Source organism: Curcuma longa, chromosome 3 (genome assembly GCF_044706935.1).
Source record: "Curcuma longa cultivar G26 ecotype Majalengka, Jawa Barat chromosome 3, ITB_CL_G26_1.1, whole genome shotgun sequence".
NCBI classification, from domain to species: Eukaryota; Viridiplantae; Streptophyta; class Magnoliopsida; order Zingiberales; family Zingiberaceae; genus Curcuma; species Curcuma longa.
Genome location: NC_133863.1, coordinates 6346881 through 6369538, shown reverse-complemented (window position 1 = coordinate 6369538; position 22658 = coordinate 6346881). Strand labels below are relative to the sequence as shown.

Sequence of the window (22658 nt, the reverse complement as noted above, 5' to 3'; positions counted from 1 at the left end):
AATTCTGAACGGAATAGTTATACAGTGTCCATAGAAAAGGGCAAAAGGAAAGACCTTTAAAGAAGCAATCTTTAGTTTGAAGACTTATAGGACTGGATGAACTCAGAATTTGGAGTAGAAGGGAAGTCAGAATATAGTTTGATCTTCTAGTTTTGTGAGAACAAGTTTCAGCTTTCTAGGCCGCTACTTGATTCATTAGTGTTGGGCTTTCCTCCTTGGGTTCACTGCTGGACCAGAATGAAGCAGCTACGTTGTTTTCAAATCAAAAGTCGGCCCAATTTTGACCAGTTGCTTGCTTCAGACGCCCCCGTCCGCTTGCTTAATCGACTATGGATCACTGAAGTAGATGAAGCGCTCCATTGTCTAGATCCCGATCCGTCTCCAGGATCTACTGGTAAGTCCTGCATCTATCTTCCTCTCCTTTCAGCTTCACCATCTGCGTTTTTTTTTGGGTGAACTCGCTTCCCCTTTCCTTGCCTCTGTGTTTCGCAATCTGAAACCGTATGGTATGATCTGCTATTGTGCCAAAATCTGCAATTTTTCCACTTCTCCGGGCCTCGGCCGCTCCCCACTTGTTAAAGCCTAGATCTTGTGATCTATGGCTTTCTTTGAAAAATTTCCTGTTTTTGTTTTGAGAAATAGCTTTGCTCCACAGGGCTTATGCGAAAAATAAGGGTTTGGTGATTGAGACAAGGCGGATTTTTTGCTTCCATTGTTACACGTTGGTTACTCCATGGAAGTGCACCTCAAAGATCTATTTACCAGATTCCAAGAACAATTCGGCTTAGGTCCGGGCCTCGGGCCTAGCTGTGGAACTTGCCTTCTCAAGGTTGAAGGAACTTCCCCAGCATTCATCAAATCCCTCTTCCGGGCTGCTGCGGCCCTGTTCCGTACTGAACCGTGGAAGAGACTGCGGCCGAAACATCTATTTGGCATTCGTGTAGGGAAGGACACAGATTGGCCCAACAAGAAGCAATTGTTTCCTTGTGCCCAATTTATTGGAGGAGATGGAGGTGACCTCGGCATCCACTTGTTCAAGTCCGATCAGGATGCGCTGAAAATGACGGGTGCAAGGGAGACAATTCGGGTACCAAATGTGGAAGTGCTCAGGGTGATCTTCGAGCAGGAATCTTTGTTGTTTCCCTCTAACAAGAGAATGAAGAAATCTCTCTCATTGGAATCCTCTGGCCCGGATAGGTTTCCTGTGATTGATGTTGCACGATGCACATCTGCAGGTGGGCTGCAGTTTAGAAATCCTACTCTCGAGGAGCTCCGGTATGTGTATGCTTTCATGAAGGCAGTTGCCCTTGTGCACCCACTGCTTCAGTTCTCCAACGATAGCATGCATAGAAGAGGAAGGTTTATGAACTTTGAACCGTTTATTGAGACGGTTGATGTGCAATGGCCTCCCGAAGTCACCAAAGGCGGTGACCTTGTTGCTGTCACTATCTCCCATCCAACCAGTCAAGTGTACGAAGAGAAGAAGCTAGTCCCATCCTCAGCTAAGTATATGGAACAGACCAAGGAAGAACTTCCTGTGGCGGATCTAAATTCGGTTACTTCGAGACATTGCTCTATGTGTGACAAAGAAGTTCAGGACGATCAATCTTTGTGTTGTGGACGATGTGGTGCCGTGGTTTACTGTGGCCCAGTGTGTCAGAAGCAGCACTGGAAGGATGCACACAAGGGTGCATGTGGTCTCTACAAAGCAATGATGGAAAGGGAGGAAGAGTTGTCCATGAAGGTATTTGTCTTTCCCTGCTTCGTTGAGAACCCTTGCAAATGGCTCGAGTCATTAGGTCTCCACCACAAAGGAATGTGGAGAAGGAAGTGCAAATGCTATTCTCATTGCCCATTCGGTCTACTCCCTGGAAAGACTAATGGAATGTTAGAGGCTTGGGGAAGTCTAAATGATGGGGAGTATCCAAAAGATTCTGCATTGCCAAGTTATCTGAGTGGAGGTTCAAACCTTACCCTTCTCTCCGGTTGGTCTGAGTACTATAATCTTCGATCTTTGCCAATGTCGAGCCCAGTTTCTGCAATACTCTCACACCCTTTGACCATTCACTACATAGTGACAGCACTAGCTATAAGTTCTAAGAATTGCTTAGTCAAAGGAAAAGAAGTGACTGTGCATTACCTTGGCCCTGCTGCTGAGTTAGACTGGATGCCTGCATTTTCTGAGTTAGGGCATCTACTCAATGGGTTGGGCAGCCTACAGATTGCAATGATCGGTCCTGAAGTACCCAGCAACCTGTCGGGGACTGTTGCAGGAATTAGTGGTAGATTGAGAATTAATTTTGCAAGAGGAATGTATCAGGAACAAGCCTCTTACCAATCTTCTCCACATGTTGTGATTGCTCTGAACTGTGGATTGGAAAACTACGGGAGCTGGGAGGGTGCTCTTGACCTTGTTAAGTCGATGAATGTGCCAACTTTTTTCACTGAAAGATCTGAGATATCGTGTGCAAATGCTAAGCAAGTGCTACGAAGGGCTGGCCTCCATATCACTCACCCTGTAACACCAAACCCTTTTCGATCACCCCTGCGTGACCAAGCACCTTCGAACAACCTACCGTCATTCAGCAATGGTTTCATCTTTGGTGTGAATACCTGAATTTTCAAACACTTTCAGGGCCATGTTCAAGATTGTAAGAGCAATGGGTCAAACTGGGAACCAAGAACCTCTTGATGGTGAAGATTTATCAAACTGCATTCAGAACATTTTGATTGTCATTGATCTGTCAATATGTTGGTGAAGTAGTGTTACAACTGATAAGATTGTTTCTTCTCGTTGTGGTTATGTGATATCATAAAATTATCATACTTATTTTTGAGTTTTTTTATACAGCACTTTTTTTTTATAAATTATCTCATTGCAGTGGACAATGAGATCCTCTAGTGTTTGATTGATACCAAAATGTAGAGTAGCGCAGAAACAGAAATGTTGAGTTAGGCTGCAAATTAATATTAAATAGATTAATAATTGGTGAAATCAATATTAAATATGTTTTAAAAAATATATTTCAACCCATTTAGTTTAAATAATTGGTCATATTTTGTAGACTGCCCTTTTATTTATCTGGTGACAAACCGTTAAAATGCTCCCGCCAAATGCGCCCGCTCGAGCTCGACTCCATCTTTCTCTCGCTGCCTCCGCCCTTTCCTTTTCGTCTGGATCCTCAATCAAACTCTTCTCTTTCCGTTATTCCATTCAATGCATCAAATTAAAGCAAATTCTCTTTGAATTGCAATCGAACTGGATTAAAATCCGCAATGCCGCCCCGAATCCCTGTTCTCCCGGCGGCTGTTCTCTTCTTCCTCAGCCTAGCGGCCGGCGTGAGAGCGCAGGACTACGACAACGATGAGGCGATCCATCCGCCTCCCAAGGAGCAAGACAGCTGCAACGGCGTCTTCCTCACCTACAACTTCATCTCGCGCACCAAGGAGTTCCCCCATGTCAAGAACGCCTCGGCGCAGTCATGGGCGTTCAAGGCACAGGCCACCATCCTCAATACGATGACGAATGAACTCGAGGACTGGAGCATGTTCATCGGCTTCCAGCACGAGGAGATCCTCGTTTCTGTCGGCGGAGCTGTGATCACCGACGGAACCGACTTCCCGGCGCACGTCGGGAACGGCACGACACTGTCGGGATACCCGCAGACCAACCTGTTGACCTCGATCGAGACGGCGGGGGACATGTCGCAGATCCAGGTGGTAGTGGACATAACGGGGACGCAGTTCGGGGTAAAGGCACCAGACACGCCCATGCCTCACACGATCAAGCTGGTGAATCCCGGGTACAAGTGCCCTGCACCCACGAAGAAAAGTAATTGACATCCCATTTTCTCTTAAGATCTTGTTTAATCGATTACAATCGACATTGATTATTCTTTGAGGTCACGTTGTTGTTGTTTTTGTTACAGAGACGCAGATGTTTGTGTGCTGCGTGAAAGACCCCAAATTTAAGCCCAACAAGACGGACACCCACCACTTCCTCCCCCGGCGGTACGGCGACCTCACCTTCGCCTACGACGTGCTGAAGTCGTACGAGAGCAACTACATGGCCCAAGTGACCATCGACGTCAACAGCCCCCTCGGCCGCCTCGATAACTGGAATCTCACCTGGGAGTGGAAACGCGGCGAATTCATCTACAACATGCGCGGCGCCTACACTCTCCGCAAGGACGCCTCCGACTGCCTCTACGGCAAGGCCGGCAAGTACTACCAGGGCTTAGACTTCTCCACCGTCATGAACTGCGAGACGAAGCCTATCATCGTGGACCTGCCGCCGGAACGCGCCAAGGACAATGACATTGGCAACCTGCCTTACTGCTGCAAGAACGGCACTCTGCTCCCGCCCATCATGGACCCGTCGCAGTCCAAGGCCATCTTCCAGGTGCACGTCTACAAGCTCCCGCCTGACCTCAACCGCACCGCGTTCTACCCGCCAACGAATTGGAAGATCCACGGCGTTCTGAACGCCGGCTACGTCTGCGGCCCGCCGTTCCGGGTGAGCCCCATGAAATTCCCCGACCCCAGCGGCCTCATGTCGGAGTCGGAAGCCATCGCGAGTTGGCAGGTGGTGTGCAACGCCACCCGACCTAAGAAGCACGCCTCCAGCTGCTGTGTCTCCTACTCCGCCTTCTACAACGACTCCGTCATCCCCTGTGACACCTGCGCCTGCGGCTGCGACGGCTCCAAGTCCTGCAACCCCGACACACGAGCTCTGCTTCTGCCCCCGGAAGCTCTGCTCGTCCCTGCAGAGAACCGCACGGCCAAGGCCAAGGCCTGGGCCAAGATCAAGCACTACCACCTCCCCCAGCGCTTGCCCTGCCCCGACAACTGCGGCGTCAGCATCAACTGGCACGTCATGTCCAACTTCCACAAGGGGTGGACGGCCAGGATCACACTGTTCAACTGGGAAGACTACAACTTCAAGGACTGGTTCGTGGCGGTGGAGATGGACAAGGCGTACCTCGGCTTCGAGAAGGCCTACTCCTTCAACTCGACCAAGCTAATAGGACCCGGCGCCATCAACAAGACTTTCTTCCTCCAAGGATTGGAGGGACTCAATTACCTCATCGGCGAAACGGACGGCAAGAACCCGGAGACCGACCCGAGAGTGCCTGGGAAACAGCAATCCGTCATTTCCTTCAGCAAGAAGGAGACGCCGGGGATCGACGTTGTGAAAGGCGGCGGGTTTCCCACCAGAGTTTACTTCAACGGAGAGGAATGCGCGCTGCCGGAGAGGATTCCGAGATCATTTGCAGTTCATCAACATAGTGCCGTTAGCCCTTTGGTAGTGGTGCTACTTGCCGCCGTCGTCGCGCTTCTATTGAGCTTGGATTGATGCTGTTGATACAGTAGCTAGCTAGCCGTACGTCGATGAGTCCAATTTAGAACAAAGCAACACGAAGAAATTAACTATGGCTTGGGCAGGGAGAATCCTCTCGTGCTTGGTGTCATCTACATTCGATTGAGTTGGAGGATTGCTACCAACTTTTGTGGTGGTCATGCATGCAAGTATATGATACGATGCGTCATTTTTGCCCTGGCTCAAACCAAATCTGAATGATGGAGAGGCATACAGTTGAGCTGCTATACATATGTTGTATTTTATGCGCATTAAAACTCATATCCATTACTTTTTAATCATATATATTATGTTCATTCGTTGTTGTTCAGCCTGAAAACTCTAGAACATAAGAGGCAAAAACTGTTCTCTAATAAAAAATTTAGCCAGTTAACTAAATCAAATTATTGCGGTGCTTTGGTCAATTTTCATCCGAAATGATAATGTGGGAGAAGCATGTTAAGAGACAACATCATATTCAAAAACTTCAACTAAAAAAACCGATGAAAGATTTTTCTAGGAAGTTTTACGTTAGCATTTCCAAAGTTGAGTTTGTTTATCAAGAGGTCAAACTTTTCTTACAATATACAAAGATCAATTGGCTTGCAATCATTTATAAACAAGACCATGCTTAGTTAATTGAAATAAAAAAATCTAGTGGAGCCAAATTAAAGCTGGATTCGCGAGATCCATCGATTTCGTCCTACCACTGTATTTGAATTAGCTGAGCACACAACATTGGAATGGAATTCCGGCGGCCAGCTGTTTCTTATTTCACGGCCCCTTATTCCCTACCAGCCAACTGACCACTGCATATGTAATCATGCATGATCAATCACAGTCAGGTAAGGTTCGGGTCGGACTCGCCGACCGCGTACGAAATGAACATTGGATCTTTCCTCCACCGGATCCTCTGTCGGATAGCGCAGAGTCAAATTATCACCAAATTAAACCAAGAGAAAAGGGAAGCGAATTCACACGACCAATCCCATTCCCTTCCTTCCTTCCCATGTTGCAATCCAATTCCCGTCCTGTTCCCTTGCTCCTGTCTCACTCCCCGCCTTCCAACCGGAGATCTCCCCGCCCTTTCGCGTCTTCCTGCCTCGTCCAGGACCAGGAGGAACCGGGCCGAGCGGTTGACCCTGGCCCCCAACCGCCGCCGCAGCCACGGCGCGTGAGCACGCAGCTGAATCGGTGGTCCCGCGCGCGCTCCATCCGCTCCGGCCACCGGATCGATTGGCCCTCCCTCCGCCAGAAGACCGCTGGACTGCCGTCTCCGGTACCCCCGCCCTCCGATTCTAGCGACCTGCCAGTCGTGCCGGCGGAAGCAGTCGACGAGGTCGGGGACGAGGAGGATGGGTGCGAAGTGATGGAGGGGAAGGCCATCTACATGGTTTCGGACGGAACGGGGTGGACGGCCGAGCACTCTGTGAACGCGGCGCTCGGACAGTTCGAGCATTGCCTCGTCGACCGTGGCTGCCCCGTCAACACCCACCTCTTCTCCGGGGTGCGCTCATCCTTTTTTCTATCCTTTTACATTCTACACACATGAACTATTTGAAGGATTGCAGATCAGGAACAGAAAAAAACGACTTATGTTTATTCGTCTTCAAGTTTGGTCTATGCACATCTAACTGATGCATGTGATCTACTGATCTGTAGGTGGAAGATATGGATAGACTGATGGAGATTATAAAGCAAGCTGCTAGAGAAGGCGCTTTAGTGCTGTACACTCTTGCTGATCCTGCCATGGCAGAATCTGCAAAGCATGCTTGTGAGCATTGGGATGTCCCGTCTGCTGATATACTCAGCCCCACTACTGAGGCCATTGCTACTCATCTCGGCGTCGCTCCTTCTGGAATCCCCCGTGGCGCTCCTGGCCGAGAGGCTCCTCTATCTGCAGAATATTTCAAGCGTATCGAAGCTATTGATTTCACCATCAAACAAGATGATGGAGCTAAGCCCCAAAACCTGAATCATGCCCATATTGTCCTCGTTGGAGTTTCCCGCACCGGGAAGACACCCTTGTCCATTTATCTGGCTCAAAAGGGATACAAGGTGGCGAATGTTCCGATAGTAATGGGCGTGGAGTTGCCAAAGCCACTTTTTGGGATAAATCAAGAGAAGATCTTTGGATTAACAATCAACCCAGTTAATCTTCAGACCATTAGGAAAGAGAGGGCTAAAAGTCTTGGTTTTAACGGCGAGATGAGGAACAATTACTCTGAAATGGATCATGTGAGGGAGGAACTGGAGTATGCCCACAATATCTTCGCCCAAAACCCAAAATGGCCACTGATCGGTAAGTAATAGTGATTCTTGTTCGGTTGCCTGTTTACAATATTAGTTATCTCAATCCCTATATTTGCTCGGTTATTGATTACAGAGGTCACCGGAAGAGCTATTGAAGAAACTGCGGCGGTTATAGTGAGGACGTACCACGACAGGAAACAAAAATGTTCTATGCCACGCATTTCCAAACGGTACTAGAATAAGTCAGTAAATAACTGTATATATTCCAACAGAATAGTTCTCTGTATATATCATAGAACAGAGTTGCTTATACCTGAATGTACTGCCTAAAAATCTCGATCGATCCATCGGTCGTTGGTAGTTTCTGATTGATTTTTGTCTCAACTTTTTGTTAATAAATAGTGAATATGCAGGGTCGTTATGTTCAGCGGAAACATGAGATGAAATGGACGATTTCAATTTGAACCTGAGTGAGTAGATAGTTGTTGGCGGTTCCTTTTAATTTTTGATCCAAGTATTAAGCATTTGTTCTGTCATTCTTTTATGTACGCCATGTGCTTGCATGTATGCTCTGTACCGAATCTAATTGTAATAGATAGTATTTATAGAGCTCAGATCTTTCTTCATGGTAGTTGGATAGTCTGTATCAAATACGTACTGGTTTCTAACAGAGATGAATTGTGCTTTAATATAGTCCACACCTGTTTTTCGTGAAAAGGAAACATCAATATGCTAAAAGACAAAAATAAAAAATAAAAAGAAGAAGAAGAAGAAGAAGCACACTTCCACATTGTCCTCAGTTCTCTTTATCTCCCCAATATGAACTGGTAGATTAGTACGGAATCAGGAAGCACCAACCACCAATTTAATACACTCACCAAAACATAACAAATTGACTAAGTAGGTAATCAAATCGACATACAATTTATTTGCCTTCCCACTTCAACACATGTCTCATGCCTCTTTAAGAACTCACATCTTTCTATGTATCTTCCTTGCACGTTCAGTCAATCTCCTTTCTGCAAACCCTACATGCTCTTTCCTTATCACGCAGTAGACGCCTAAAGGGGTTCAAGGGTGTTCGATATCAAACATGTTTTCTGTGCTTCTTTATCCTCCAAAAAGAAAGAAAGAGGGAAACTTTTGGGGGGAGTCGTGAAGTGTGTCACGAATGGTGGTGTGGAATCCTGAGGGCGTGTCACCTGGGATCGCCCTCTTCGGCGCTGGTACCGGTGTTCATCCTGCTCATCGTGAGAGTGAAGTAGAGGAGTATCAGCGTCCCCATGCAAGACCTGCACCAGTTTCCGAGTGATTACTGTTCACATTGTCGTCAAATGGGCTCCGTCCAACTACCGAGAAAATTTTTTACTAATTGTTCAACTAGTGTAGCATATAATGATGAAGCATAATCCATCTAGTCAAATTTAAAACGAGACTTCATAATGATGAAGCATTATGATTTCTCAGTCGAGTCCTTGTGAAGCTTCTAAACTAAAGTCATCACGCGAGTTGATTAATTGAAAAAGTAGAAAATAAGATGCATAATAAAGCGAAGAAGAAAATAGCATACAAGGAAGCGAAGACCAAAAGCACTCTTCTGGGATCACGCCATGCAGCCGGCCGCCGCCCGGTGGCAGCTCGTCTGTGTCTGTTTACGGCGGCCGTGGCCGCGGCCTCGGCATCCCTTTCGACGGCCACGTAGAGCGGCTTATCCTTCGCACTGGACCCTTCTGAGGCTCGACAAAGACGTCAATTTTATCGATGAATTCCAAACTATAGATCGTAAAAATTCTTAAATAACCCCACAAATATCAAACATATCGCAAGCAAGCGAAGCGGCTTATTTTCTAAGGTCGAACGAGTAACGACGACTCTCACCTGCAGTGGCGACGGCGATTGCTTCTCCTCCGACGCCACCGCTTCTTGGTGGTCCTCCTTTCCTTGACAGGCTCTTTATCATAGACTTCAATTAAGCAGAGACAAAGAAGCGTCCCAAGTTGATTAGCTAATTGCATCCAAATATTTTGGAGCATAAAGCATAAAAAGAAGGGGAAGGAAACAGAGAAGCCAAAACTTACTCGTGGAGTTGCGGGAGGACGGTCCGCTGCGGCGACGAGTTCCGCGACGTTGACAGCCACGAAACCTTCGTCCGGCTTGTCGCCGTCGTTTCGTGGCGGCGGAATGGAATCCATCGCCTGATTCTGTAGCCTCTACTCTTCTGCGCTTGGCGAGAGAACCTTACTTGACGGATAGAAATTCTGAAGCCAGGCATGCAAATAAAGTGGAGAACGCATGTGAAGCTAGCGATAATATATTGATTATGGCGACGACTTCTATGAGGAGTTGACCTTATTTAGATCGGAGTGGAACGGAGGTTGAAGGAAGGATATAAAGAAGACTTAAAAATCATCGACAATTAATCAAATCTACTATCTTTCGAATATTCCACGACAATTTCCCTTGTGAAGACACTAAGTATGATAATTTGAGCCGGTTGTTCATACGGACGCAAAGGATTTTTAGAAAAGCAATAAGAATTGGATCGAACCTTAGTTGTTGTGACATGGGTGTTCGGAAATTGTCCAAAACAGGTCCTAAAAATTTAGACTTAGCCTCAAACGTACGGCATGCGATCTTTTCTGTTTCAACTTCGCCACAGTAACTACTGCTATCATATACTTCAATGTTCTCAACCATCATCACTCGAAAGCATATCTGCAGTTTAAATGCAGTAAAAACTTGAGATAACAATTATGATATGAAGCCAGTTCATTAAGTTTAAAACCAGAGGACACAAGTACCTCAGTCTTTGTCCATAGTGGAGTGTTAGCTTCATGCAACTCAACGTCTGACAAGTACCTGTGCAGATTTTCTCTGCTAAGCTTTACCTACTTGTCTACACTGGTATCAGCAGAAGGAATGTTAGTTCCCTTCTTTTATTTCCATCTGAAAATGATTTGTACTACAGTTGTTTGCATGGTCACCATATATGCCCACATTATCACCCGTCTCTTCTGTTTCGTTTATGAAAGACATCCCATTTCTGAAGTGCCTCAACATCTAACCTTGAATTGGCTTCATGTATTGACTGATAAGAAATACCTAAGGCACACATTAGTGCCATAATCTTCATCATTTCATTGCCGCAACACATACTGAATAACAGATCCAGCAGGAGAGGATAATAGCAAATAATATGTTGACATCAATGAGCTGCTTTCGGCATGAATCTGAGAACCATTGCAATTGTGGAAAGCTGAAGCAGACACCATAAGATGGACTGACTTTGCCAGTAGCAGCTGCTACAGCACCACTTATTCTACTTGCAGCAGTTAATGTACCGGGGTAACAGATGAAAAAAGGCTCAAGTGCATATGCTTTGGAGAAGATGAGGAATGAAGTGAATTTCCAAAGTGCATTAGTCAGGGAATCTGATCCATGCAAGTTGTTTGCAAATGTAATTCCCTTGATTGAAGTTCTGTAGCTTCTTCAAAAGAAGTGCAAACAAGTGACTGGTTCCTCTTGAAGCGCTTATCACAATCCATTTACTGTCATCACTAAAATTGATATATAACCTGATACAGGGAACACAAACCAAATATTTTAATTAGACGCACAAGGTAAGATAAATAGACATGGAAAGTATCTACAAGAGTAATTACTGCATTGGTAATGCCACGCTGCAACCTATAAAGATGAATATAAGAGCCTTTAGCATTGAATCCTTCTGAAGGTTCTGCAAGCATACCAAAAATGTTCTGAAGCTTTGATATTGTTCATTCGTGGTACCATTGTCTTTTAAGCTTGAATTTCCATGTCTTCCAAGACCACCGTTATCAGACAGAAGTTCATAGTAATATTTAGAGAGCTTCTTATATCCCATGTCTCCAAGTGCCACTAAACCAGCAGTAAGCTGCTTGCTTGATTCCTTTGCAAAGTTTAATACCAGACCACCGTTTGCATGTGGCAATGACATACTTTTAGCTGGACTCATATTCTGAGGACTAACACAGCCAGTATTCGAAGCTGCAACAAGTTTACCACTACAGGCCAGCCACCTTGTACCAATTGCCAATGGTCCATAACCTAAACCACTAGGACTAGGACAGGCTGCACCAATTGGGTAAGCAAGAATTGTATAACTCCTCACCCAAGTTGCAGCATTGAAACAATTTATCTGTATAATAAGTTTCTACTCTTAATTATGTCTAGTGCTGATCCATGTGAAAGATATTAATAGAAAGTAATACCAACCTGAGTAGCTTGACAAGCCACAATTACTTGAGAATTGCATCTGACAGAGATAATAGCTGTCCTGAACTTCTGAACATGGACATAATCATGGGTCCTCAAAGAATAAAATCGGAGGTAAGCCAGTGATAGAGTGTTGGTTCCCATGTCCTGATTGGTTGTCAATTCATTAAAATAAGAACCATCCCCATCAAGATTGTCGCCATTCAAACTAACCAAGGCCTCCCCAGAGACGATCAGAAACGGACGAACTTCTGCAAACTTATCTTCTTTCTTCATTGATGGATTCAATTTTTTTTTTTTTTTTTTTATGAAGGAAGGAAACAGGTTGATCATGTCTTGATGCTATCTGCCTCGCATCATCTGATTGGTGAACTTCCCAAACCTGGAAGCCAGATCTGTAACCTAACAAAAGAACTTGCGGAGAAAAATCTTCAAATTCCTACTTGTCAAATCCAGCCCATTGCACCTTTAAACAAACATAAAGTATAATGAGAATGAACTATATTCTAGAAAATCAATTATAATAGTAAAGAACTAGCATTGCATGAAATGTCAAACATAAAAGTGGCAAACGCAAATTCTTGAATAATACTTTAATGTTAACCAATTCACACAGCAGTATTCAATATAGTGATTAAAAAGCACAACTTAAGTTAAAATAATGGTGAAGAGATATCTTAGTTTTCAAATACAGATATCCTACCATATATATAATAGATGTCACACTTACATTTTTTTTATTCTCAAATTGTTCAAATCAAGAATAACTAATGAACATTGACAAAGAAGAAATAGCATCAAACATCTGATGACTTCCTTTCATTACGTGGTAGAGACTTGACTTTTTGTATTTGGTGCATTTGTCAGATATTCTTTTTATAAGAGCATAGTTCGACGGATATTGTTGTCTCACTAGTAGATTGGCAGTCCATGTATTAGATGCCCTAGGAAGAAAAAATGCATTAGATATTCATGATAATGATTTGAATGCAGATTTAAATTCTCAATATGAATCATAATATTTTCCCAAAGTCATCAATAGTGCTTTATTCGTGCACTTGAGTTTGATACTCTAGTAGTTTCAAGTCTTATGATCCAATGGCAAGTTTCATTGTTATCTCAAGTAATCCTGCCAAAGTGATGAATGTCTAATGCACTAAACATCTTATGATCTAGGTTTAACAATAGGCAAAGCACTCATGCTTAATCGAAAGAATCTGTAATTGTGCATTGGATTATTCTCTTCATTATGTATATATAATAAAATAAGAAATAGGTGTGCATCCATGTGTGAAGGTCGGTTGCCTTGTATATGACTAAAAGTTAAAGCTACATGAGAATGGTATTTCTGTTTCAAGAAAAAACATGCGATGGAAATCACTTGTCTTTAGCACGTAATTGATTAAATCAATGTCGTTGTGCAAAACCAAAAAAGCCAAAATTTTTAATCGGTATCAACAGAAAATAAAAGCTCATTATTTTTAGAATTAGAAGTAGAAGCCTAAAAAGTGTACCTGATCTCGGCCTGAATCATCATGGCGATCGGACACGGAGGAAACTAAGGATGCCGCTGCAGAACGCACACTAGATGCGACGTTGGATGCGCCGGAAGACACAATCCTCGAGTGGTTGGACAGCGAGCAGATCGAGAAGAACCCGCTGCCGCTACGGTTCCTTGGGGCAGCGTCGTCACGATGCCCGTCCACATCGTTCCTCATGCCCCAACCCCAAAATCCAACGAGAAAACTTAAAATAGACGAGATCAAGGACTTTGGTTCGTCAAAGAAGCAATTTCTTGTTTATCCTGAATCGACGGCTGTTTCTCAGGACTTTTCTTTGGCTAGAAGAAACTCTTAGCTGCCCAATCTCCCCATGCTCGGAGACGGAAGACACAACTCTAAGAGCTCGATGCAAGCAGATCAAAATCATTTCTTTCCGTCAGAAATACGATTCCTCTATGAAGAAATATGCACCTGTGGGTTCGATTGCTAAACAACATGGGGGTTTTTAGGATCTACCCGGACCTTTTTCTGAACTTATCTATTTTTGCTCTGGTAGAGAAGAATAAAACGGAGAAGAAATCTGTACAATTGCCGGCAATCAGATAAGAACTGTCATTATACTCTCTCTCGCTTCCCTCCCTCAGACCTGAACCCTCTCTCCCTCTCTCTCTAATTTTTTGTTGCTAAAACCTAATAAATCTAGCAATTATTATACCTGTAATTGCTATTATTGGCGTTAATAATAGTAAATAAAAAATTATGATAATGTACGAAATTGTCATCGAATAGGATTCTTTCATTGATTCTCCCCAATAATCTGGTTTTCAATTAGATGAACTAGATCTATCAATTAATCAAATACAGAATATGTAAAATAGGTAAAGTTTTACTATTGCATTAGCAACCCTAATTCAAGTCATCATATCACTTGATTATCAATTATTAGAAGAATAACTAATGTTGACCTTCATAAGCAATTACATATTTGACTTGATGTGTCACAATAGCTTCATGATTGTATGTTTGCCTTATTGTGAGTAAATTTGAACACTCATTTTCTCTTTGTGAGAAATTAATGCTAGTGATCTATAATTCATGAAGCCAAAGATAATAACAATAGGGTTCATCATCCTTCTAACAAATGTGTAGAATTTCCACAAATCAAAGAGAAGTGGAGTTGCATCTCATTTGTAAGAGATACGGCATGATGACCAAAGAAAAAAAAAAGAGTGGAGTTGTTGAGAGAAGGAAAAAATAAACTAGAGCTGCATGGTTGGACAGTCCCCATCCCCGTCCATTGAAGGGACCTGGTTTGGCTAGTTAACTCACCCTCCTTTATTTGTAGGTAAAGGAACCCTGAATGACACAAAAGATTATCAAAGCTCAGACAGCAGCTTCTCATCCGTTCTTGATTTATTACGATCTCAAGCTTTCAATGCTTCAAACTCAAGATAAGAGACTGCAAGCCGGAAGGTCTGATTAACTAGTTGAAAAAATAATAATAATTGTTTAGTTTTAAGTATGAATAGTCTCAGAAACTGCTATTTATGGCTGTTGAACCTCAGCCCCTTTCTCGAACAACTTCCCTCCAAATGCTCATGCTTTGTCTGAAAACATCAATCCAAATGCTAAGAAATGGTAGGTGGTGGAAAGCAACCTTGGCAACAGAACTGCCCTCCTTTTACATTCTCCGTGATGCAAAGAACTGATCGTAGCTAGGAGGAAGTTTGTTTTTGGTTTGTGAGGGGATTGGATTCCTTGGTGCTCATTACCATGCAGTTCCACATATCGTCGAGCATGAGACAGGTGACAGTGTTACCGGGGAAGGGAGGGAGGGAGCTCATCAAATGGAAGGTTGCGTCGAGGAGGCTTTCGTATAAGATGGTCTTCTATTCCCTGCTCTTCATGACCTTCATGTTCAGGTTCATTTTTGTTTTGACCGCAATGGACTCGATTGAAGGAGACACCAAGTGTTCTTCTTTAGGTAATGCATGCATGCAACTCTGTTCTTGCAGATCCTAACCTTTTTCTATCATTTCCTATCGTTAACTCAGAAGAGATCTAAATAGTTGCAAAGAGATGTGGTCAGACATTTGGTTGTATGATTTTCCCAAGATGAGGTATTACTTGTATTAGTTAGTCACTATTACATTTATGTTTACCTCTCACTCTGCCAATGTGCAAAGATAGAGATGCAAGAGGTTGTTGAACCGTAATAGATTAACCAGACCCTGAAAGAGACGAACGCATTAGTTTTTTTGTACAACTAGAATTATAATGTTTGTCTTTAGAGCCATGGATAAACTAATAAATCTCACTGCTCATCTATGGTACTCTTAAAGTTTAATTAAGTCCTACGCAAAGGCAACTCTCAGAAATAGTGACATAAAGATATTACACCACCCTACTCAAATTGAGATGATTTAGTTACTGTAGAAGTTAGTTGGCCTGTCTTGTGCCAAAACCCATAGGATCAAATCTAAAAGAAGAGAACTCCTCATCCTTAAAATTCGTCACTCAATCCAAAAAGATATACCATCATGCTTAATCAAACTTTGCTTCAGGATCCTAACTGGAAATTATTGCGATCCCAAACAGATGTGCCCCAAAATGCATGCACGACAACATTGCACTAATCTATTATAATGATAATTAGTCAAATACAAACAGTGTCAAGTCCATAAACTGCTTTAATTTGTGATCTCTGCTTCTTGACTATGATAGGATGCATGGGCAAGAGGTTGGCTCCAAGAATGTGGAGACTGGAGTCGGTGGTAAGCTCTTCAATACTTTGATTTTGACTGCATAGATGATTTGGTATAATAGTTAAATTTATGTAATGTTTTTGTTTTTTTTTTGGAGAAAAAAAACAGAGAGTTCCAGAGGAGATGTATGAAGTGTTGGAAGAAGCAGAGATCAGGCCACCAAAGCCTGGCTCGGATGTCCCTCAGACTTTGCAGGATTTCGTTACGGAGATGAAGAGGAATAGATCAGATGCCAAAGCATTCGCCTTGAGACTCAAAGAGATGGTGCGTAATATTGCAATTTGCTAGCAGGGATATGAGATTTGACTTTTTTTTTTTAAAGAATTGACGGTTGACCGAGGATCATTGACTTTTCAGGTGTTGGTGATGGAGCAGCGGACCAGGGTGGCGAAGATACAGGAGTACCTGTACCGCCACGTGGCATCAAGCAGCATCCCCAAGCCACTCTACTGCCTCGCCCTGCGCCTGGCGCAAGAGCACTCCACCAACGCCGCCGCCCGTCTGCAGCTTCCGGCGCCGGAGCTGGTACCCGCGCTGGTGGACCCATCGCTCTACCACTTCGTCCTCGCCTCCGACAATGTCCTCGCTGCCGCAGTAGTGTCCGCCTCTCTCGTGGCCAACGCCCTTAGCCCGGCCTCGGTGGTGCTGCACGTCATCACCGACTGCAAGACGTACGCGCCGATGCAGGCGTGGTTCGCGCTCCACCCGTTGGCGCCCGCCGTGGTGGAGGTGAAGGCGCTGCGCCATTTTGACTGGTTCGCGCGGGGACGGGTGCCGGTGATGGAGGCCATGGAGAAGGACCGGGCCGCGCGGTCGCAGTTCCGGGGAGGCTCCTCGGCCATCGTCGCCAACGTCAGCGAGAAGCCAGTGGCTGTGGCGGCCAAGCTGCAGGCTCTGAGCCCCAAGTATCACTCTGTCATGAACCATATCAGGATCCATTTACCTGAGGTGAGTCCTCAATATCTTCAATAGCATTTCGATTTTGCATACATTTCAGCCTTAATTATACCATGCAGCTGTTTCCGAGCCTCAATAAGGTGGTCTTTCTTGACGATGACATTGTTGTCCAAGCTGATCTTTCACCCTTATGGGACATTGACCTACAAGGCAAAGTAAATGGAGCAGTGGAGACATGCAGAGGCGCGGATAAATTCGTCATGTCGAAGAGATTGAAGAACTACTTGAACTTTTCTCATCCCCTGATATCTGCAAACTTTGAAGCCGACGAGTGTGCTTGGGCTTATGGCATGAATATGTTTGATCTGGACGCGTGGAGGAAGACTAACATCAGTCTTACTTACTACCATTGGCTGCAAAAGGTTTCATTCAATTAAAGCAGCAGTACTTTCTCCTCCAATTATATTTGATATATTATTTTGTTCATTCTTCGATTTTCAGAATCTGGAATCAGATTTGAGCCTGTGGCAATTAGGGACTCTGCCTCCAGGGCTAATAGCCTTCCATGGTCATGTTCATGGCATTGATCCTTACTGGCACATGTTGGGTCTGGGCTACCAAGGAAACACCACCGTAGCAGAAGCACAGAAAGCAGCTGTGGTCCATTTCAATGGCAGAGCCAAGCCTTGGCTGGACATTGCATTTCCACAGATGAGGACACTGTGGACCAAGTACCTTGATTTCTCGGACAGATTTATCAGAGGCTGCAACATTAGAGAGTAACAGAATGCATGTTGGAAAAGGGCAATGCAAAAAGAAACTAATTTTCTGTTGATTTCGAGTATGCTTATTGTGTGAACACAATTAACTGGATGGAAACAAATATAGCAGTTTCATTAGCATGTATAATTACCAAACGAAAACAATATATGAATAAAAGGAAAAAGAAGTTCGTTTTTAAAAGGAAAAAGAATAAAACCAATGCATAACATACAAGACAAAATATGACGATATCATAGAACATAAGGCCCCAACTCAATCGATCAAAATATGGGGCTTAAAATTAAACGAAGAGCAAACTATAATCACGAACTCTGCTCATTCATTCTTCCTTTGCAAGGCTGGCCTTGACTTGACTTTGTAATACTTTATTAATTAACGAGCAGTGGAAAGTCATCTCGTGATCGTGTTCGTGAAGCAAACCTGCTTTGACTAAAACTGGAATTAATATTTATAAAAATACTTTTAGTTTATAAATATAAAATATTTCACAAATATTTTTAATATATAATTTTAATTCAGTAATCATTTCACATATATAGTTATTTGTTGACTAAGATTTGGAGGTGCTTTTAGGCCATTAATTATGCGAGTCAATGGCTAATAAATAATATGACTGGTCATTTGATAAGCCTGGTAAGGTGCCAACTTGGCAACTTGGTCCATCATATAGTTCAACTAAAGTATAATATTAATTGATTAGGCGGCTATAACAAAAATATTCAGCAAGAACAAACCGCGAAGAAGCTACACTAATGCTTAAAAAATTAGCAATAAAATCCATTTCCAAGCACAAAACATGATTACAGGAAGACAAGACCTGGAACTATTGTGAAAGATTATAGTCAAGTAATGATTCCACAGAACACCCAAGAAGCCAACGTCGTTCCTAGGCATCATCTAAGAAAGGGTACAACTCGTATCGCATGTTGCAGCTGCCACCTACTACCCTCGCCCCTCGTTGACCCCTGCAGCATCTGCGAAGCTTGTTAATGGCAGCCTCCAGACACTTCTTGCAGTCACCGCCAGATATATCTTTCGTGCACTGAGCTAATCCGTACAAATTCATCGACTCTCCTATCTCCAACTCTTGCTTCGCGAACATCAACGGGGAGATGTAAGCCTTGTTCTTCAGCCGTTCCAACAAGAGCGCCGCCTTTCCGTCGAACACCTTCGAGTCTGAAACGTTCCGCGCGTTGAAAGTGTTACGAGGGTCGAACAAGGGGAAGAAGCTTTGGTCGTAGTCGGCGTCGCCGAAGAATTCGGCGTCGGAGTACCGCAGCATGCACTCGTCGTACCAGACGACGGCCTCCTTGTTGCGCGGGCAGAGGTTGCGGATGCGGGCGCCGGCTGTCAGGATGCACGAGGTGCATGCTGAGCTCCGGACGTCGCCGCGGCACAGCGCGAGGCCGTTCACTCGGCCGTCGCCGTGCCCGAGGGAGCCGAGCGCGAAGCCGATCGGTGCGGATTTTATCGCGAGCAGGGACATCATACGAGGCAAGTTGTTACCGAAGGCGTCGTTAGACGTGTAGTTTTTGGAGATGGAGCACTTAGCGTGGAGAGGATCGATGGCAGTGGTCAGAAACGCGTGGAAGAGGAGAGCAGAGCAGAGGAGGTAAAGAGTAGAAGAAGCAGGGGAATGCATACTGTGAAAGGGGAATGAGTTAGGCGAGAGCAGAGCGAACAGGTTCTTATATGAGTTCGTCTGCATCGCGACTGAGTAGTTTGATGGTTCATTGGTTTGGGATGGTCAAGCCTGTAATTCTTGAATGGAAAAGTCAACGAGCCTATGTCAAATACAAGAAGTAGAACAATGGACAGTTTAAATAATTAAGGACATAATTATTATGCCCCAAGTGACACGTTTGATTCATTCATTAGCTAGCTCTGGGAGGGCAAAAAGTCCAATCCAGAGTCGCTCTTATTTGACCTGACCATGAGAAAATATCGCATGCAGTCGAGCGTTTATCCTCCCAGCATGGTGAAATTAAAGAGAAAGGGCCAAGATATTAATGAATCGTGCCACTTTCTTCTAAACAATCACAAAGTTTTTTCCTCGTAGCTAGATGTCATCAGTCGTAAATGTAATTAGTAGTTTCTGAAACTACGTACTCAAACGATGCAGTTGTACTCAGTGAGTAATTTTGTAGCAAGTAGTATATTGACGACCTACAAAGTGTGAATTTAAGGCTCAATTTGTCATTAGTCAGTCGATGGTCTTGAATATTTGTGTATGCACTAATCAAAATTAATCTAGTTAAAAGCTAACTAACTTTATCACTTGTATATGTCAACAATAAGCATGGCATGTTATGTTTTAATTGACATTTTAAGCTATCGGTCTAGTAGATTTTACACTGAAATTTGACTTCAATGTGCTTGAATGGTCAAGCATCTAATTTCCTATGAAGAAGTCAGCTTATTCACTAAAAGACATCTCATTGTTTAAAATATATGCCTAATCTATTTTTTTGTTCTCGCTTTGATATTTATGAACATATTCTTACCATCTTCATTTTAAAAGTTTTGCAGGAACAGCACCTTATCTAAGCTCTTTGTCCCCATAATTACTTCCAACCCTCGTTGAACAAGGTAGCAACGTAACAAGAAGATTAAATTAACTTCCTAATGTTTTATCTATTTGCACTTGGAAAATACTAAATAAAAGCTACAAATGGTGTAAACTATATATCCATAATGTGAAGTGAGGATAGCTAGCTAGTGTTTATTAATTATTATATTATGATTGATAGGTATCATGGTCCAAAAATTCTAGCTTTGGAGACAAGTTGCATTTGCAATTTATCTCATTTTTGTGGATTTGTTCCATGCCTTTGTCTATTCAAGCATGATGTTTTAGTTAGATATTTGAAGGAAGCAAGTCGAAGAATGCTCATTTTTGTGGATTTGTTTCATGCATTTGTCTGTTCATACAATATGTATTAGTTAGATCCTTCATTGAAGGAATCAAGTGGAGGAATGGGGTTTGTCACTATATCATGGTCTTTATACTGGCTCAGAATTTTATTCATTCTATATAACGCCTTTCTCTGTTCTAATTGTTACCACTCATCTGATCTCTAAGAAAAAAAAAGTGGCACATGACACAAATTGGAAAATCAACAATTTGTTGACTTGAAGAATATTTATGAGGTTTAGCATTAGATTTTAAGAATTTTAAGAACAGTCGTCAGTTGTCGCTACCAAGCATCTTGCCACCCATGATCACTTCGTTTATATCGTAAGTGCAGTGTGGTTGTTGTTGTTAGAGCATCGTTAATACCAACTTCACATGCAATCACTCCCCTTTTAGATTTATTTATCCAATCCAAACTACTCTACTACTGGGTGCCACATGGACTGTATCCTGGCAAAATCATAAAATCTAGTTTTTGAAGGTGCAAGTTATAGTCAACATATATAAACTGCTTAATTTGTATTCCTCGAGACTTGACTTAATTTGAAAGATCGATCTACCAAATCCAAATATCTTTCACCTAAGCCACTTGATTGAATAAATTGAAGACGTTTATTTATACACCCCCACGTTACTTCCAGGCTTTCTGCAGCTTGAAGCCGAACCATCTCTCATCTGCTCATTTGATCTCTTTGAGAGAGCGACCCACCCCCTCTTAACCTTCGCAGGAGAGATCAAGGATGGCGCCTTGCAAAGTTGCTTTCAGTATGATGACAATGGCTGTGCTCGTTCAAGCAGCCAGCTGTGCAACGTATAATGTCGGAGGTCCTAATGGCGGCTGGGACTTGAGCACGGATTTGCAGACATGGGCGTCGACGCAGACATTTGTGCCTGGCGATTCTTTAGGTACTAATTACTTTTGAAAAATACAGATTGTGCATCTGATATTGTCTAATTTGAAGTGTAACTCAATTTTTTGGCAGTTTTCAAGTATGCGCCATTCCACGACGTCGCAGAGGTGACGAAAGCTGGATACGATTCGTGCAGCGCGAGTAATGCGATCGAGTCATATACAGACGGTAACAGCGTCGTCAAGCTTTCAGCTCTCGGAAAGCGATTCTTCATCTGTGGGATCACCGGCCACTGCAGCGGCGGGATGAAGCTTGAAATCGACGTTGTCTCCGCTGCTGCGGCATTGACTCCGCCTGCTGCTGCAGCGCCACCGTCTCCGGCCACATCTCAAGCGCCTTTTGCTCCTCCGTTGCTCGGCGGAGAACCAAGCACGACGTCGTTTCCAGAACCACCAGTCGGAGACTTGGGTTTAGACCTTGTGGCTCCGTCAGCTCCGCCACACCACCAATCTGCGGCGCATGGGCCTGGCCTGAGGATGTTTACGGTGGTGGGCGTAGTGGTGGCGTTTCTGTTGGCTTGGGCTCTGTAATTGCTTCATTTCTATGATAAATCTATTCGACTATATTCCTTTGACGTTTGGTTGATTTAGAGGTAAATCGAAATAAGTATTCTATTCTATGTGATTTCTGTTTGTCAATAAAAACAGATTTCTGTTCCTTCTTTATTTTATTTCATTCTTACAGCATTTTTCCTTATTTTATTCGATATACTAAGAAATTCCAAGCCAGCAAAGCTAGCAATCGATTGGCTTGCTCTATTAAAAGATCAAACGAACCACATGGAACAAATAACCAGAAAAGTTGAACAGACGGAATCAGGAAAACTCATTAATTTTTACTTGGAAAATTATTTTACAATTGTGAAAGCTTATTCCACATAGATTATTTGTGACAATTTTACAAATAAAATGGTTCGATTATTATATTCCGTGAACCACACTAATATACACATTCCTACATTTTATCCTCAAAAAATGTATTCCTTTCAAATAATTATTTTATTTCATATCGGTTCTGAAC

The 22658-nt window shown here is 43.4% G+C and overlaps 8 protein-coding genes across 10 annotated transcripts; 5 read left to right on the top strand and 3 right to left on the bottom strand.

Moving 5' to 3' along the window:
* The first annotated feature begins 335 nt into the window (after positions 1-335).
* LOC141823490 (uncharacterized) lies at positions 336-2835 on the top strand. Its single transcript, XM_074710774.1, has 2 exons — positions 336-394; positions 656-2835. The coding sequence occupies exon 2, from the start codon at positions 734-736 to the stop codon at positions 2615-2617; it is 1884 nt and encodes a 627-aa protein (XP_074566875.1). The 5' UTR covers positions 336-394; positions 656-733; the 3' UTR covers positions 2618-2835.
* A 441-nt stretch (positions 2836-3276) lies between these two features.
* Positions 3277-5356, top strand: LOC141823489 (COBRA-like protein 10). Its single transcript, XM_074710773.1, has 2 exons — positions 3277-3832; positions 3930-5356. The coding sequence occupies exons 1-2, from the start codon at positions 3277-3279 to the stop codon at positions 5354-5356; spliced, it is 1983 nt and encodes a 660-aa protein (XP_074566874.1).
* Positions 5357-6341: 985 nt separating this feature from the next.
* On the top strand, positions 6342-8226 carry LOC141823493 (putative pyruvate, phosphate dikinase regulatory protein, chloroplastic). Of its 2 annotated transcripts, XM_074710776.1 has the most exons (4): positions 6342-6866; positions 7022-7661; positions 7746-7842; positions 8026-8226. In XM_074710776.1, exons 1-4 carry the CDS (start codon positions 6369-6371, stop codon positions 8054-8056), a joined length of 1266 nt encoding a protein of 421 aa, XP_074566877.1. In that variant the 5' UTR covers positions 6342-6368; the 3' UTR covers positions 8057-8226. The 2 variants fall into 2 exon arrangements, with proteins under 2 accessions (XP_074566877.1, XP_074566878.1); XM_074710777.1 differs by lacking the exon at positions 8026-8226 and having other exon boundaries at positions 7746-7975.
* A 38-nt stretch (positions 8227-8264) lies between these two features.
* On the bottom strand, positions 8265-10323 carry LOC141823497 (uncharacterized). Of its 2 annotated transcripts, XM_074710785.1 has the most exons (5): positions 10161-10323; positions 9691-9870; positions 9491-9575; positions 9183-9342; positions 8265-8904 (listed from the first exon to the last, which is right to left on the bottom strand). In XM_074710785.1, exons 2-5 carry the CDS (start codon positions 9802-9804, stop codon positions 8811-8813), a joined length of 453 nt encoding a protein of 150 aa, XP_074566886.1. In that variant the 5' UTR covers positions 9805-9870; positions 10161-10323; the 3' UTR covers positions 8265-8810. The 2 variants fall into 2 exon arrangements, with proteins under 2 accessions (XP_074566886.1, XP_074566885.1); XM_074710784.1 differs by having other exon boundaries at positions 9691-10323.
* A 96-nt stretch (positions 10324-10419) lies between these two features.
* Positions 10420-13969, bottom strand: LOC141823494 (autophagy-related protein 18g-like). Its single transcript, XM_074710779.1, has 5 exons — positions 13381-13969; positions 12597-12810; positions 11867-12332; positions 11275-11789; positions 10420-11187 (listed from the first exon to the last, which is right to left on the bottom strand). The coding sequence occupies exons 3-5, from the start codon at positions 12197-12199 to the stop codon at positions 11031-11033; spliced, it is 1005 nt and encodes a 334-aa protein (XP_074566880.1). The 5' UTR covers positions 12200-12332; positions 12597-12810; positions 13381-13969; the 3' UTR covers positions 10420-11030.
* Positions 13970-15141: 1172 nt separating this feature from the next.
* Positions 15142-17813, top strand: LOC141825622 (putative galacturonosyltransferase 12). Its single transcript, XM_074713005.1, has 6 exons — positions 15142-15352; positions 16093-16142; positions 16242-16397; positions 16491-17081; positions 17150-17452; positions 17532-17813. Exons 1-6 carry the CDS (start codon positions 15142-15144, stop codon positions 17811-17813), a joined length of 1593 nt encoding a protein of 530 aa, XP_074569106.1.
* Positions 17814-18673: 860 nt separating this feature from the next.
* LOC141822752 (antimicrobial ginkbilobin-2-like protein) lies at positions 18674-19455 on the bottom strand. The gene has a single exon (XM_074710083.1). The coding sequence runs from the start codon at positions 19453-19455 to the stop codon at positions 18700-18702; it is 756 nt and encodes a 251-aa protein (XP_074566184.1). The 3' UTR covers positions 18674-18699.
* Positions 19456-21411: 1956 nt separating this feature from the next.
* Positions 21412-22168, top strand: LOC141825734 (uclacyanin 1-like). The gene is made up of 2 exons (XM_074713120.1): positions 21412-21633; positions 21711-22168. The coding sequence occupies exons 1-2, from the start codon at positions 21468-21470 to the stop codon at positions 22166-22168; spliced, it is 624 nt and encodes a 207-aa protein (XP_074569221.1). The 5' UTR covers positions 21412-21467.
* Positions 22169-22658: the final 490 nt, after the last annotated feature.

Bases quoted from the DNA above. Each gene is read 5' to 3' on its own strand.
- LOC141823489 (XM_074710773.1), top strand. From the start codon at position 3,277: ATGCCGCCCCGAATCCCTGTTCTCCCGGCGGCTGTTCTCTTCTTCCTC. The intron at 3,833-3,929 runs GTAATTGACATC...TTTTTGTTACAG, and splicing joins CCCTGCACCCACGAAGAAAA to AGACGCAGATGTTTGTGTGC.
- LOC141825734 (XM_074713120.1), top strand. From the start codon at position 21,468: ATGGCGCCTTGCAAAGTTGCTTTCAGTATGATGACAATGGCTGTGCTC. The intron at 21,634-21,710 runs GTACTAATTACT...ATTTTTTGGCAG, and splicing joins TGTGCCTGGCGATTCTTTAG to TTTTCAAGTATGCGCCATTC.
- LOC141822752 (XM_074710083.1), bottom strand. From the start codon at position 19,455: ATGCATTCCCCTGCTTCTTCTACTCTTTACCTCCTCTGCTCTGCTCTC.
- LOC141823490 (XM_074710774.1), top strand. From the start codon at position 734: ATGGAAGTGCACCTCAAAGATCTATTTACCAGATTCCAAGAACAATTC.
- LOC141823493 (XM_074710776.1), top strand. From the start codon at position 6,369: ATGTTGCAATCCAATTCCCGTCCTGTTCCCTTGCTCCTGTCTCACTCC. The intron at 7,662-7,745 runs GTAAGTAATAGT...TATTGATTACAG, and splicing joins CCCAAAATGGCCACTGATCG to AGGTCACCGGAAGAGCTATT. The intron at 7,843-8,025 runs GTACTAGAATAA...GTGAATATGCAG, and splicing joins ATGCCACGCATTTCCAAACG to GGTCGTTATGTTCAGCGGAA.
- LOC141823494 (XM_074710779.1), bottom strand. From the start codon at position 12,199: ATGATCAACCTGTTTCCTTCCTTCATAAAAAAAAAAAAAAAAAAATTG. The intron at 11,790-11,866 runs GTTGGTATTACT...CTTATTATACAG, and splicing joins TGGCTTGTCAAGCTACTCAG to ATAAATTGTTTCAATGCTGC. The intron at 11,188-11,274 runs GTAATTACTCTT...TCCCTGTATCAG, and splicing joins AGCGTGGCATTACCAATGCA to GTTATATATCAATTTTAGTG.
- LOC141823497 (XM_074710784.1), bottom strand. From the start codon at position 9,804: ATGGATTCCATTCCGCCGCCACGAAACGACGGCGACAAGCCGGACGAA. The intron at 9,343-9,490 runs GTGAGAGTCGTC...GTCGAGCCTCAG, and splicing joins AATCGCCGTCGCCACTGCAG to AAGGGTCCAGTGCGAAGGAT. The intron at 8,905-9,182 runs GTATGCTATTTT...AAACTGGTGCAG, and splicing joins CTTTTGGTCTTCGCTTCCTT to GTCTTGCATGGGGACGCTGA.
- LOC141825622 (XM_074713005.1), top strand. From the start codon at position 15,142: ATGCAGTTCCACATATCGTCGAGCATGAGACAGGTGACAGTGTTACCG. The intron at 15,353-16,092 runs GTAATGCATGCA...TGACTATGATAG, and splicing joins CACCAAGTGTTCTTCTTTAG to GATGCATGGGCAAGAGGTTG. The intron at 17,082-17,149 runs GTGAGTCCTCAA...TATACCATGCAG, and splicing joins TCAGGATCCATTTACCTGAG to CTGTTTCCGAGCCTCAATAA.